The sequence below is a fragment of the Narcine bancroftii genome, chromosome 1, assembly GCF_036971445.1.
Source record: "Narcine bancroftii isolate sNarBan1 chromosome 1, sNarBan1.hap1, whole genome shotgun sequence".
Classification (NCBI taxonomy): domain Eukaryota; kingdom Metazoa; phylum Chordata; class Chondrichthyes; order Torpediniformes; family Narcinidae; genus Narcine; species Narcine bancroftii.
Window position 1 is genome coordinate 371,110,155 of NC_091469.1, and position 14,248 is coordinate 371,124,402.

Consider the following 14,248-nt stretch of genomic DNA (forward strand, 5'->3'; position numbering starts at 1 on the left):
AATATTAAAGCTGTCAAAATCAATGACATTATCAAAAAAGGAAAATTTAAAGGCAATGGCTTTGAAAGATTTTGAGTTTAAATTTCTGATTTGGCGAGTAAAAAGTTTTGAAGTTTGAAAATCAAAAATAGTAGCTTCTGAAAATCTGAAGTAAAATATTCTGTAAAATTTAAAAAAAAAATGTAAACACTCACCAGGTTGGGCAGCATTCAGATCACATTGTCATTGACTTGACTGTAAAGCTTTTTATGCACAAATGCAGCCTGACCTGCTGAGCATTTCCAACAATTTTTTTTAACGTTTGGAAATTTTCCAGGCATTCAGTAGCTTTTGTAGAAACATGCCTATTTTTCGGTCAAATGAACTACATCATTTATCATTTTAAGTCCATCCCTGTATCTTGTTCCAGGTTAATGCCCATGATCCTGTAACCTTTTTAACCCAAATAGAAATATCAGTGAATACCTGAATAAGTATCAGCTGATCAATACATCGTTCCATTATTCTATACTATTAGAGCATTAGTTAAAAATGTGATTTAGAGGCCCCAGATGCTGGAATCTGAAGCACAAAATAATTTAATGGAAGAACTCAGTAGGTCAAACAGCATCAGTGAGAGTAAAGGAATTCTTGACATTTCTTCTTGATGAAGAACTCTGATCAAAAAGGTTTACAATTCTACCCCCCACCACATATCACGTCCATTGTTGCTGATCAATGTTACTGAGTTCCTCCAACAGATTATTTTGGTATGATACCAGATCAAATTAAATGTGCCCTTTCAGAATAATGCAATATAAATTTTCATCATTTTTCACATTATGAAGGACACAACCAGAACATGACCATCTCAGAAAAGTAAATGATGGTGAGGTTAAAGTAGGTTTTCAAAGTACAGTAGTAAGGGAAGAATAAAAGTAGGTGCAATATTTCAACAATTTTCTCTCTGCAGATAAAATAACATTCTAATTAACAAATAATAGCAGGAGGAGGCGCTGGACATACAATGCTGTTTAATGTTGGGGCTGATCAGATTGTTTTCCACCTCTAGGTTAGAGACTGCATTGTGGGACTTGATACAAATTGTGGATAGTATTCTTCATTCTAAGTACAATTGTAAGCTGTTATGCATGATTGCCTGGTGTTCGTGTATCACTGGACCTGAAAATTAGGCTGGATGTATAATGGGCAGCGTACTTGCTTCATTTGCACTGATGTAAAGCCCTACAATTCTCTTCATAAGATTCTCTTTGCTCATGATGCTCTTCAAAATCAATCACTTTGACTCATTTCATTCACTATAACCAACAATGTGCTACATAGTCAGGGGTGCTGGCTTGTAGATTAAATGTAAAACTGCCATTTCTCATGTGATGTTCCAATGAGCAGGTGAGGTATAATCTGATCAATATTATTGCTTTGCTATTTGCAGAAGCTTTCTGTGCACACATTGGCTGCCCTAATTCCTAGATTGCATAAAACTCCAAATGAACTGTCACCATTGAGACTTCAACTTTGAATCAGCAGAATTTCAGAGCATTGGCTATTATGCTTGTTAATTTCTTCCAGAGTTCACAGGTGAAGTGGAAAATAGGTCCCCAAGTTTGCAAGGAATATTGGAAATTGGGCCCTAGTGGTTGAAAGAGTACATGGAAAATTTTCCAAGCTATTGGGATTTCTGTACAATAGGATGCTTCATTGTTAGAACTTTACTAATTTCAAAAGTATCTTGTTGACAATATTTGCATTTTTTCAAAGCCTCATATCAGTGCAAATGTACATTTTTCTCAATCTCCATAACTTATCTTTTTGATTTACAATGTTCCCCTGATGTATCTGGGGGAAACTTAACATCATCCCTTCATCCCTTGAGATAATGACTTGGAGTTTCACAGGTCCTAGGAATGCTCAGCGGTCAATATAGGTAATCTAAGCATAGAAACTATGCCTTTTTAAAATAAATTTAATCTTCATATACACTCAAATAGGACAGGATTCCCACAGTTAATATAGCAGGATTAACCAAGCATTCCCATTTTTTTAAATTCAGAAATTAGGCTATTGATAAGGATCTGGAACTGCAGTGCTTAATGGTGTTATCAATGCAGCATATTAAACATTAACTAGATTAAAATTGTCCAGTTGCTGTTCAAAGGTGGGAATCAAGGGGGAAAGCTAAGGAGCTGCTCTGTCTTCATTCCATGTGATCAGAAAGGAGTGCAAATCATAGGGTGGAGGTGGGAGGAAGCCTTTGGCCTTGCCTATTCTATTTTACAAGCTGGTTTTTCTTTTTTGCTGTTGATAAGACTTGATGTCTAATTTAAGGCCCTATATTTCCTATAAGATCAAGGCCGTTCACCATGCACTGCTTCATTGCAGCCTTGAACTAATGCATTTTTTCCTGGACATGCAACTATAAGCTTGTTAGTTTTCCCTCTAACCCACTGGTCAAACTGAGAGTTTAATTCGAAGTGGGAACTTTTATTAAAACCAAGCTGTTGTATTTCTAATCTTTATGGATTCTTTGTCCTAATTTACACATTCAGAAATATAGATGGATCAAGTTGGAAATACTCAGCAGTTTGGCAGCATCCATGGCAGGTATATCTGTTCAAACTTCTAGACACGGATTGAATTTCCTGTCTTTGTTTTAAAAAGTGTCCTTTGTAATGATAATAAGCATAGAATATCATGAAATGATTTGGAGGTGGAATAGGACAATGTACTTACAGTAAAATAACTCAATTTGCTCATCAAACAAGGTATAATTTAACATGAAATAATATACTCAGCCTATTAAACAGCAATAGTACTTGTGACTGAAATTACTGCAATATTTCCAAATAAAAGCATAGTGATTTCTTAAGCAAAACATGGTAGAGGCTAGTTGCATAAATATTGCATAAAATTGAAATGAGACACCTGTATCTGTGTGGCCTGATGACTGATAGAGGAGTTATCCAATCTCCAATCAAGCCAGAAATGGTGGTTGTCTGTTTACCTACTGAGTTTATCAGGTTATTTATATTCTAAATAAACTTAAGTTGTGGATGGAGCAAGCAATTATTTTTTTTGTGTGCAGTGCTATACTTAGCTGGTATGCTTCTGAAATTAACAAATGTGTCCAGCTCTGAGCAGCTTCACAGTAAGGTGTAAATAAATTTTGATAAGTGTAATTTTTACATTAAGCTTGAATTATTGTTTTGGTCCTACAGAAAATGTCTCTGCACATCCTGGAAGCAACAATATCAGAACTGTTATGTTATCACAAGCTCCTGCAAGTTTAGCAGTTTGGACTAATCGTTCACTGATGTTGTTTGCTATTGTTTCATACTGAAGTTCCTGACTTGTTACTTCTGTGTTCTTGTTCTGTTTCAAAGTAAAAGCTTCATCATATGATCTTTCAATGTGTGTGTTTATACTAAGGACACCTCGCATCACCCCGCATCACCGCTATTTTTTGTCCCTCGCATCACCGCACATTTTAGGACTACCCGAACTGTTTCTACTGAGCAATGAATACGCGGTGATGCAGGGCGATGCGAGGTGACCAAGAAGTCCGATGAGCAATTGAAAACCGCGGGTGAAAAATCGCGATTTCCGGTGAGTCACCCACGTTGTTTCCACTGCGAGGTCGTCCCTCGCATCACCCCGCATCGACCACCTCAAAAGTAGGACGCTGGAGCACCTCGAATCGCTGCACATCGGCCACAACTGGATGTGTTTACAGTGCGGCCAGATTTGAGGTGTCACCAGGCATCATCGCACTTTTCCTGGCTCAGTAGGAACACCCCCAATGACAGTTGTTTCTGGCATAGATATTTCAACTTGCACAGGACTCAAAGTTTAATTCTTGCTTTTTTTCTTTGGTAATATTCTCTTGATGTTTTGGTCCTTCAAGAGCTAAACGCTCCTCAGCAAAATGAGCAACTGATGTTTTGTCAATGTCTTCCTCCTTTAACATTTCCTTGGAAAACTTTAACATGGTAGCTCTATTAATTTCTTCCATTTCTGATAAAGGTTTCTTGGGAAAATTAGTCACCCTCGTTCCAAATCCTTTACCTGAAGTATTCTGAAGTAGATTTACCACAGATAAGTTGCTACTATGTTGAGAGAATATGGAAACTCAACAGTAACATGTTCAGTGAGGAGCATGGTTTCTTCCTTCTTTACAGTATCTGCAAGTAATTGATCTAGTGATTGCCACATTCTTCCATTGACATCCATGAGTGAAAGTTGCATGTTCTTTTTTATTAGCATATTTTTTCCTAATTAAAATCTCCTCAAATAAACACTCAGTCGATATCACAGCATCATCATGCCCCTGCTCAGAAAATTCATCAAGCAGATGTAGTATAGAGGACCCTAAATCAATATGTTGTTCACTTTGATCCATGATATGTAAAGTACGACTCATTAATGCCTGTGCTAAAACATCCAAAATGCAATGAAAGCATTTGCAATGTAATTGAAACTACTTCATGGCTATTAAGTACTTTCCAAAATCCACTTGAAGCGAGAAGAAATTGGCATGAGAAATCTACAGGGATAGTGACAGTATATGGTATTGGCTCAATAGCTGTTTTAAGTTTTGGATCTCCATGGTATCCAAGTCCTCGTGTTGATCGAATGATTCCTTCTACAAGCCCACGTTGTTTATTTTTAGTGATTTTTCCACCAATTTGAAGAATAGGTTTATGTTCTTTCTGGTTTGAAGTGCTGTGGTTTCCAGTTAAACGGTAACCTTTTCCATTTTTTACACATGACAGCATCTACATCACCTGTAGAAAAATAGTTTTAAAAAACTTGCATAAATATGATTGCCTATTGAAGATTTTTTTTAAATCTGGTTGCTAATAGATTTGGTATCGTTGATTTATGGTCCAAAACAAGAAAATCTGCAAACGCTGTGATTGTAACTGCGTGACTTATGTTTCTCCAACACTTTTGTGTAAACTTGATTTATGGTGGTCCTGTTGTAAATATTTATATGTATTTACAGTAGTTCATGAACTTGACTGATTGTTCCCACCATTTTGTATTCAATAAAACTAAACAATAAAATAGAAATATATGAAATGACATGGTTGGTTAACTGTAAACAAAATATGTTGAAACAGAATGAGCCCATGAGGGAAAATATTTAGGCTAATAGATATAGCTTGAAATAGAGTGGTGAATTAGAGAGGAAATGTAATTTCCTCTGAGGCTAAAATTGTGCTGATCGTATTCTCATATTTGAGATAATTTACCAGAATATTTGATGTCAGTCACTTTACCCATCAACTGTTGGGATTGAATTTGAATCAAACCACCCTGATGTTTTTTTTTCTAATGGTTGCAGATGGAATGCTACCAAGTTGTGTCCTGTATGGTGTTGAGCTTCTTGAATGTTGAACCTACATTCATCCAGGCAAACAGAGTGTATCCCTAGCTTCTGACTTGCTCTTTTACCCACACTATATTTAGCTATTACAGTTTATTAGTGTTGCAGTTCAATTTTGTGTCAAATAAGAAATAAATTTGTATGTTTTAATCTAAGCAGTAGGAGTCAAATTTGCTGTTAATTAAAGCCAAGAATATTTTTTTTAATATCTAAACAAACTACAGGCAAGGTGACCAGGGCAGCAGACCAGCAAGGGCCTCAGCAGTTGATAGACCCACACAGATTGCAGGTGACTGGCTCATGGAATCTAAGTCATTTGGGTGTATTCAAGGCAGAGATTGAAAGGTTCTTGATTAGCCAGAGCATCAAAGGTTGTGGGGAAAGGGCAGGGCAGTGGGGCTGAGTGGGAAACTGGCAGGGTGGTCTCAATGGGCTGAATAGCTTGTGCTCCAGTGCCTTATGGTAACATTAATGGTAACTGCTGAAGGCAATTTTGTGTGATTACACGTTCTTTGCCATTACATGACAACAAATTTTGAATGCTCATCGCATCCTGCAAATCAAGCATCAGTGGAAAGACAGCACATCAAGGGATCTGTTTAGAAGGCCCAACACCTTTACTTTCCAAGGTGTCTTGAGGATATTTGGCATGCCAGAAGATACACTATGCAACAACAGGTGCAATGTGTAAAGTATACTCACTATTATAAATATTTGCTGGTTTGTAAACATTGTGTGAGATGTTGCCTCAAGCAGGCAGCCCAACATAAAGGTGTGACCATCTAGGTCACAACTTCTTCTCACTACTACTTTTAGGCAGAGGGCAGAAAAACTTGAAAACCAGCACCATCTGAGTTCAAAAAGTTTCTTTTCAACAGTTAGACTCTTGAACCTCCCTGTCACAATGAGCATGGACTGCTGCCTCAGCACAAAAAGGCTCCATTATTGCAAGTCACTTTTATTGCTTTAGGATTACTGAAAATAATATTTAGTGTTTTTAATCCAATTAAAAGATATCGTTTTTATATAAGTACCTCTATCCGAGTCTGTGTGTGTGCGCACAGTATGTATGTGCACAAATGTAAATGACAACTTACTTGCTCTTTAATGATCATTAATAATGGTTCACATCAACGATCCTTTGTCAGATCAGGAAAAGTGTGAAGACAGGCATTCTTTCAGTTGCAATGAAGGGAAAGGTGGAGAAAATTGAGGAAATGTCAAATACGATTTAGAGCAAATATGCCAAGGTAAAAATTACTTCAAATTGTTTACTTTAGATAGCCTTTCTATATTGATACAAAGCTGTACACTGAAGAAAATAAAGACAGATTTGGTGACTATTTTCCAGAACCTCTCATTTCAGGCTACTGAGCTTCGAGAAGGCTGTTATTTTAGATCTCAGTCCCTTTCTTGTCCTGACTTCTTGTCGTTGACCTTCATGGTTCCAACAATACCCAATGCAAGGAAAAGCATCTTGCAACTGGGTATGGAGACCATACTGATTTTTAAATTTTCACGTAGTTCTGCCATTTTTCTACAGATGTGGCTTTACCTTCCTGTCTCAAAATTATATTTCCGATTGTTTCTGTATCATTTTCCTCCACCTAGTGCTTTTCAAAGCGTTTGTTAGTTTTACAACTTAGCATCCCATCCCTGTGTCCAGCATTTCTATATTCTGCAGGTTTTGCTCCCAACTTAATTACGTCGTTGTCTTTATTCCCATGTAAAAACAATGAACATAAATAACAGGGATTCTTGTGTGAAATTAATATTTACCATGAGTTAAATTAAAGCAGAATAAAATTTGAGACCACAGTGTTACCAATTCAATTTCAAGCGGGAATACTTTAGAATTTTGGGGAGGGGTTTTTAAAAAATGGGTTAGGTGCGGTGTCCAGATAAAGGCAATGCAACGAACTTGATTTGATGCAAGTTCAACTTTGAACTGTTGTGTTTCAAATCCACCTCCTTAACTAAACCTGACGGCTATCCGTTCTGTCACCACTCTGCACTGGCGACGTGAAGCGCCCCGATCTCACACAGACCCCTCTTTGACGTGGCGTCCTCCTGCACTCGAGTTGGGTTCTGAATGTGGGAGATTGACGGCTCGAGCAGACAGACGGTGGCGGTACAGCCGCTCCACCGCACTTTGGAGCTTTCAATTCGCCCCAGCCGCAATAGTCTGTCCAGTTTACAGAAGGCCTTGGCCAAAGCCATGTCCATCAAAGCGGTCTTTGGGGCCTTGGCTCTATCAGTGGGTGCGCTGAGCGAGTTCGCCTCAGCGTCCCTGGGGAAGAGCGGGTGGTACCCGGAGAGATGGGCACATTCTTGCTCAGACAGTTCGCAGGGAACCCCTGCCAAGATTAGCAGCTGCACGACCAGGAGGGGCAGGTCTCTGGACGCCAACTCTGCTGCAGAGGTGCCGTGGAAGAGGCCGATGGACCCCGTGCTGCTCCGGCCACCAAAATGATCTGTGGATACGCAGAGGTCCTCCATCCGCGATTTCCAAAGAGCATTCATGTCCTGGCTGACACTCAGGGATTTGATGCAGGTTTTCCCGGGCATTCTGAGGGATCGCGGACACTCCTCGGGGCTCTTCACTGAGAAATGGCCAGGATGCTATCCGGTGCGATTTGACCATCTCGTATGCGCAGTCGATCGCCTCCATTTCTTGGTTCGCGCCTTCTCGGCGACGATGCCCCGCCGTCGGAGTCGGAGGGACAGCGGGCTGACGGGCGACCTGGCCGTGCGGTATTGCAGCGTGCTGAGTGAGCGGTGCAGAGCCCGGTGGTAACGGACAGCAGCTTGTCGCAAATCAAGCATTGCAGCGTTAGCATGGCGCATGGTGATACTGGGAGAATTTGAGTCGTCCTCAAGGCTGAAGGCATGTTTTCTCCAGATCGCGTCAACATTTGGGGCTTGAGATCGGCAAAACCAATGGAATAGCGAAATTCCTTATATAGTCACTAGCACCAAGGTGAATGAAGGGTCGAACAATTATGCAAGAGCATAAAATCAGAAGTCAATACATAGAACATCACAGCACAATATAGGCTCTTCATTGTGCCGACCTTTGTAAACCTACTTCACAGCAATCTAATTTTTCCCTACCTCACGTCCATATCTCTTTATTCTTCTTGCATCCATGAGCCAATCTAAGAATCTTGAATGCCCCTGTTGTACCATTCTTCATCCAATCCCCAGTAATATGCTCCAGGCACACACCTATTAAAGGTCAGGTTTCAAAAAAACCTACTCTGACAAGCCCCATAAACTTTTTTCCACTCACCTTACACAGACGACTTCTAGTATTTTTCCTCTGGTATTTGCTGTTATTTCTTCCCCCCCCCCCCCCATAAAAATATCACACATAGGACCATGAGTAGGCCATATGTCCATCGAGCCTGCTCTGTTATTCAATAAGTCATGACTGATCTGATCATTAACTCATCTCCACCTACCTGCCTTTTCGCCATAAACCTTAATTCCTTTTTAAAATAAAAATCTATCTAACTTAACCTTAACTATGTTTAATGAGGAAGCCTCAACTGCTTCCCTAGGTAGAGAATTCCATAGATTCACTACTCTCTGGGAAAAACCGTCTTAAATCTACTCCCCTGAATCTTGAAGCTGTGTCCCCTAGTTCTGGTCTCATCTACCAGTGAAAACAATTTTCCTGCCTCTATCTTATCTGACTGTGTCCCTATCTAAGCCCCTCATAATCTTATACCTCTATTAAATCACATCTCATCTATTGTCTCCAAAGAGAAAAGTCCTAGATATGTAAAATTTTGATTCATATTTCAGTTACATTTCAATTGTTAGTTATTACTATATAATCAGAGGTCCCTGAGTAGCAAGCATTCAGTTACAAATGAGCATTAAAACAATCTAGAGTGAAACATCAAAATCTGCAGATGCCGTGATTGGAGTAAAATCGCAATCATTACATTTATAACCTTGTTTTACATAGTACTTGTTTATATCAGTAATATTTGTGTTTGCTGTAGTACTGTGGGTTACCTTTAATGAACCCGTGGACCACAAGTTGCGAACTACTGGGGAGAAAGGAACGGCATCCAAAAGCTAGAACGCTGGATCACAAAAGACATTAAAATTGGAACAGACACATGTCAGGTAAATAATACAACAAAATATAGAACGTATAAGAAAATTAAAAATAATTAAAGGGTCTCGTAGAAAGCTAAACAGGTAATAGAAAAAGTGTATAGAACCTATTAAAGGTCAAATATAATTCATAAGGTTTTTTTGTGAATTAGAATTGGGGGAGGCCCTCAAAGGGATATCAGCTACATCAAGAAACTGGGAGTGCACTTCATGGAGCAGATGTGATTACTTATGAGTGGTTTTATCAGAGTAATGAGGGAGAAATGTTCAGCTGGCAGGATGATCAATCAAGGCACATAGACTCAAACCAGTTGACAAAAGAAATAGAGGCAACCTTTTTTACACCCTGGATTGTGAAAATCTGGATTGTGAAAATCTGGAATGCATTGTTTTAAAGGATGCTGAAATGAGATTCTGTAATAATTTTTATGAGGAATTAAATGAAAGCAATATGGTAAAAACCAAGGCGAAACATGCCTCAATTTTACTTGCTGAATTAAGTGTATTATGATCAAGGGCTGAAATTTGATTATGCTGAGAAACAAGCTCACAGGCAAAGATTCATAATGTGTGAACATATATTTGACCAAGAGCAAGGTACACACTGCATTTAACCTCTAATCATCTTGTTCTAACGATGCATGTGAACATCTAGCAAAATATTTTATACCACTGTTTTCCGTAACTTCATACAAGTTAGCTATAATTAGAGCCATTCAAGCATGTCTTAAAGGGAGGGTGCTATGGGCTTGCATCTTGTGGTGGAAGTCATTCTAGAGTCCTTTGTAGTCTTCAAGTTGCTTCAAGAGATGACAAAATGGTCCAAAAGCATCCTAATCTTCCAGAGGGCAACAGAGGTCAACACAGAGAAGCCATCCATTTGTAAATCTTATTCACATGTTCATAATCAGTGATTACAACCTAAAAGTTGCATTCTTTACAGGGGCAATGAAGGACATTTCTACATGTGCTACACTTTATCACTTCTCTATCAACTATCTCTACCCATAAGGGCTTATACCTCTATATAACATTCAAATGCTCCACCACATCATCAGAAACCACTAATCTAACATTCACACCCAATTCTCATAGCTTCCACACAGTGCCAATTTATTATATGTGGCAGGCAAAGTAGTCAAATACAATGCAAGATATTGATCTTCAATGATCGTGTGGAAGGAGGAAGTGAGTAGGCATTTTTTGTGGAGATGATTATTACTTGAAATTCTTGAGACATAAATGTAACTTGCTTTTATCAGACTGATCTTGAATGCAATCTATATCTTGCCACTGCAAGTACAAGTACTATTAGTCATACTGATGGTGTTCAGGCTTGCTGGCTTCTCCATCCTGGTGATCATTAATTTTCACCTCATCTAACCTAGTCTGTATTGGGCAGATTTGATGAAGCCTCCTCTACACTGGTAACCAAATGCTTTCTTCAAGCACCTGCTCTCTATCCGCAGGGGTTCAGTTGCCAACCATTTCAATTCCTTTTCCCATTCCCCACATAACCTTGGCCTTATTAAATGCCAGGGTGAGGCAAAATGTAAACTTGAAGAGCAATATATCTGAGTAGCTAAAATCCCATGAGACGAACACTGAATTTTCCAATTTCAGGTAACCGCACCCCTTTCTGGTTCCACTTTCCATCTGCACTTTACCTGCTCTCATGCTTGCTTTTTTCTCAAACTACCCCTTGCCCTTCCCAGCTGCAGTGGCCCTGTCCATCCTCCTTCCTTTTGCCAGTATCCAAAAACCTCACCCCTTTCAGCCCCCTTCTATGCTCGATAATCTTCCCTTCCCATTCTAGCATCGATAAAAGGACCTAACCAAAATATTGGCTGTCTAGTTTTCCTTGTATGCTGCCTGATTCATTGCATCCCTGTAACATCTCATTATTTGCTCAAGATTCCAGAATCTACATTTCTTGTTTTTGCTTATTGAAATCAACTGGCAGGGTCATTAAAGCACATCCAGGGAGGTTATCTCATCTTTGTCCTCATCTCGTCTTCCTCCTTTTCTGTCCATACAATGGCACTACTATAGAGGGCATAACCAGCAAGAGGTCAACTTTGGAGTGAAAAACAGTTCCAAACAGTCCAGGTGGAAATATCTCTGCTTCAGAATTTCATTGATAGCCTCCATCATAGATTTGTAACTGCAACATTCTGGTCTGATTGTTGGAATTCTGGATAGACTGGATAGTTACATGGAGAGGAGAGGACTGGAGGGGTATGGACTGGGTGCTGGCTAGTGGGACTAGGAGGGTGGGAATTTGTAACAGGCCGAACTGGCCTGTTCTGTGCTGTAAGTGGTTATATGGTTATATGGAGTCAATGGGCTCCAAAGATTGGTCTTCGGTGAGGTGACATCCATGACGACCTCTATATTATGGAATGATAGGAGATCTCTGGAAGCACACATTCAGGATGATTTTTCAGGTCTCCTTGACTATTTTAATGTTATTTGAGTGAAAGTTCTTTCATTTTTAGTACAGATTTGGGCTCTAGTGTAGATTCCTCAGTGGATCCTGTTTATAATCTGCTGCACCTCTACTGCCCTGCTCCCCTGTCCCTACATTTGCCTTGAGTAAAAGATTTCTATCATCAGAAAGCAGCAACGGAGTTCCCTGCAATGAACCTGGGACAGGAGCAGAGCAGTTCTCGGTCAGGTCTCTATCCACAACTCTGCTGTTCCAGCTGGCAGATTTCGAACTTTAGTCAAGTGTATGATCCTGATTGGAGAGCCCTGGGGTGTATGAATCAAAGGGAACATGGTGTTCTCTAACTTCTAGTTCTCTGAAGGTAGTAGCACAGGTAGTTAGGATAGATAGATATAGGATTCATTAATTTAAGGACAAAGATTTGGTTTTGTAGCAGGACAGACAAAGTCTTTGAAAATCCGAGCTAAAGTAAATTTTAGTCGGATATTTTCAGGCTGTTATTGCTGCTCGAGCAAGTTGATGGGACTGGCGACCACTTTGACTTCATTGGTCACTTCAAAAGCAACACACAAAAACAAGCCGCGATTTGATTAAGAAATCGAACATCGCCCAACTTCGGCAACTACACACTCTCTGCTTGCGCGACGGGACAAGCGTGTCCGCTTCCTTCAATTTGCTGCACCGCGTGGGCGGCGAAAAATATGCGCCAGTGGTTCAAGGACAAAATTGCGGCCAAATCGCCAGTCGTAGCTTGATTAAGAAAGACGCTGTAAATACAGAGAATTTCAGCTACTTGCGGGCTCCTCTCGGGGCTCTCCTCACTTGTTTCAGTCGAAGGGGGCTGCAACGCTGGTAGGATCGGACCTGCTTATTCTCAGGCAACGAACGAACAGTTTGTGGAACGCGGAGACAACGGGCGTGTCTCGCCGGACAATTGTTGCAATGTCGAGCCTTTGTCCGCGGCTCGAGAAGCCGAAGCGAACGCCGCAGGGCTTTGGAAGTGAACTGCCCCGCGGGCATTTGTCCACCAGTCCCATCAACTTGCTCGAGCAGCAATAACAGCCTGAAAATATCCGACTAAAATATTCTTTAGCTCGGATTTTCAAAGACTGTCTGACCTGGCAAAATGCAGAGAGGCTGCTTTTACATCCAAAATCAAAACAGAAAATGCTGGAAACAGCAAGGTCAGGAAGCTTTATTTTATGGGGGGTTTTTTTCCCCCCAGATTTCCAGCATCTCCAACTTTTTACATGTTGATTTGAACACACGCCGGGCTTTCGAGGCGTAAACGTCCCTGTCGACATCAGCCACGGCTTTCCAAACTTCTTTGCGGTCCATTTGTGAGAAGGGGTGGCCCCGCACTCGGAGACGGTGACGAGAGGAGTGTGGGGTAAGAACCTTGTGGGGATGCGCACTGGGTGCAAGCAGTTGATTGTGACAGGTCGCAGTCGTGCAGTGGTCGGGCACAAACTAGCGTGGAGCTGCAAGCAATGGACCGATAAAATAAGAGTTGCGCTCCCATCGCCACAGGTGGAAGATTTCGCGTGTATTCAAAGTTATTGCCGGAGTACATCACAAACAGTCCTGAGATTCTTTTGTCAAAGAAAAAAAGATACGTGCAGTATGCAAAAGAGAGAAATGTAATCAAACAGTGCAATATTCGGTAATAAATAATGTGTAAAGTGTTCTTAGATGATTCTCTGACCGAGTGATGGTCGAGGGGTGGCAACTGTTCCCGAACCTGGTGGTACAAGTCTTGTGGCATCTATACCTCTTTCATGGTGGCAACAGTGAGAATCAAAGAAGTCCTGGGTGGTGGGGATCCTTGATGATTGGTGCTGCTCTCCTACCTGGGACCCAGTGCGCTCCCTGTAGATTTTCTCCATGGTGGAGAGTGTTTTGTCCGTGATATACTGGGTTGTGTCCACTACCTTTTACAGGGCTTTCCATTCAGAGATATTGGTGCCCCCATACCAGGCATCTGTATAGGTTTGCTAGGGTTTTCGATGTCATAGCAAACCTTCGCCAACTCCTGAGAAGTAGAGGTGCTGATGTGCTTTCTTCAAGATGACCTTAGTATGTTGGGCCCAGGAAAAGATCTGCGAGATAGCATCTCCCAGGAATTTAAATTTGGACTCCCTTGCACTCGGATTCCTGCAATGATCACTGGATCACACACCTCTGTTTTTCCCTTCCAAAAGTCTACAGTCAACTTCTTGGTTTTGGCGACATTGAGTGAGAGGTTGTTGTTGGTGCACCATTCTGTCTTCCTCCAGAATGCT

At 40.6% G+C, this 14,248-nt stretch overlaps 1 protein-coding gene across 1 annotated transcript; it reads right to left on the reverse strand.

The window, feature by feature from the left end:
• Window positions 1-56: 56 nt before the first annotated feature.
• Window positions 57-12,901, reverse strand: LOC138758582 (protein phosphatase 2C-like domain-containing protein 1). The gene is made up of 5 exons (XM_069927779.1): window positions 12,597-12,901; window positions 9,413-9,483; window positions 6,484-6,561; window positions 4,387-4,781; window positions 57-3,421 (listed from the first exon to the last, which is right to left on the reverse strand). The coding sequence occupies exons 4-5, from the start codon at window positions 4,770-4,772 to the stop codon at window positions 3,196-3,198; spliced, it is 612 nt and encodes a 203-aa protein (XP_069783880.1). The 5' UTR covers window positions 4,773-4,781; window positions 6,484-6,561; window positions 9,413-9,483; window positions 12,597-12,901; the 3' UTR covers window positions 57-3,195.
• Between the last annotated feature and the right edge of the window lie 1,347 nt (window positions 12,902-14,248).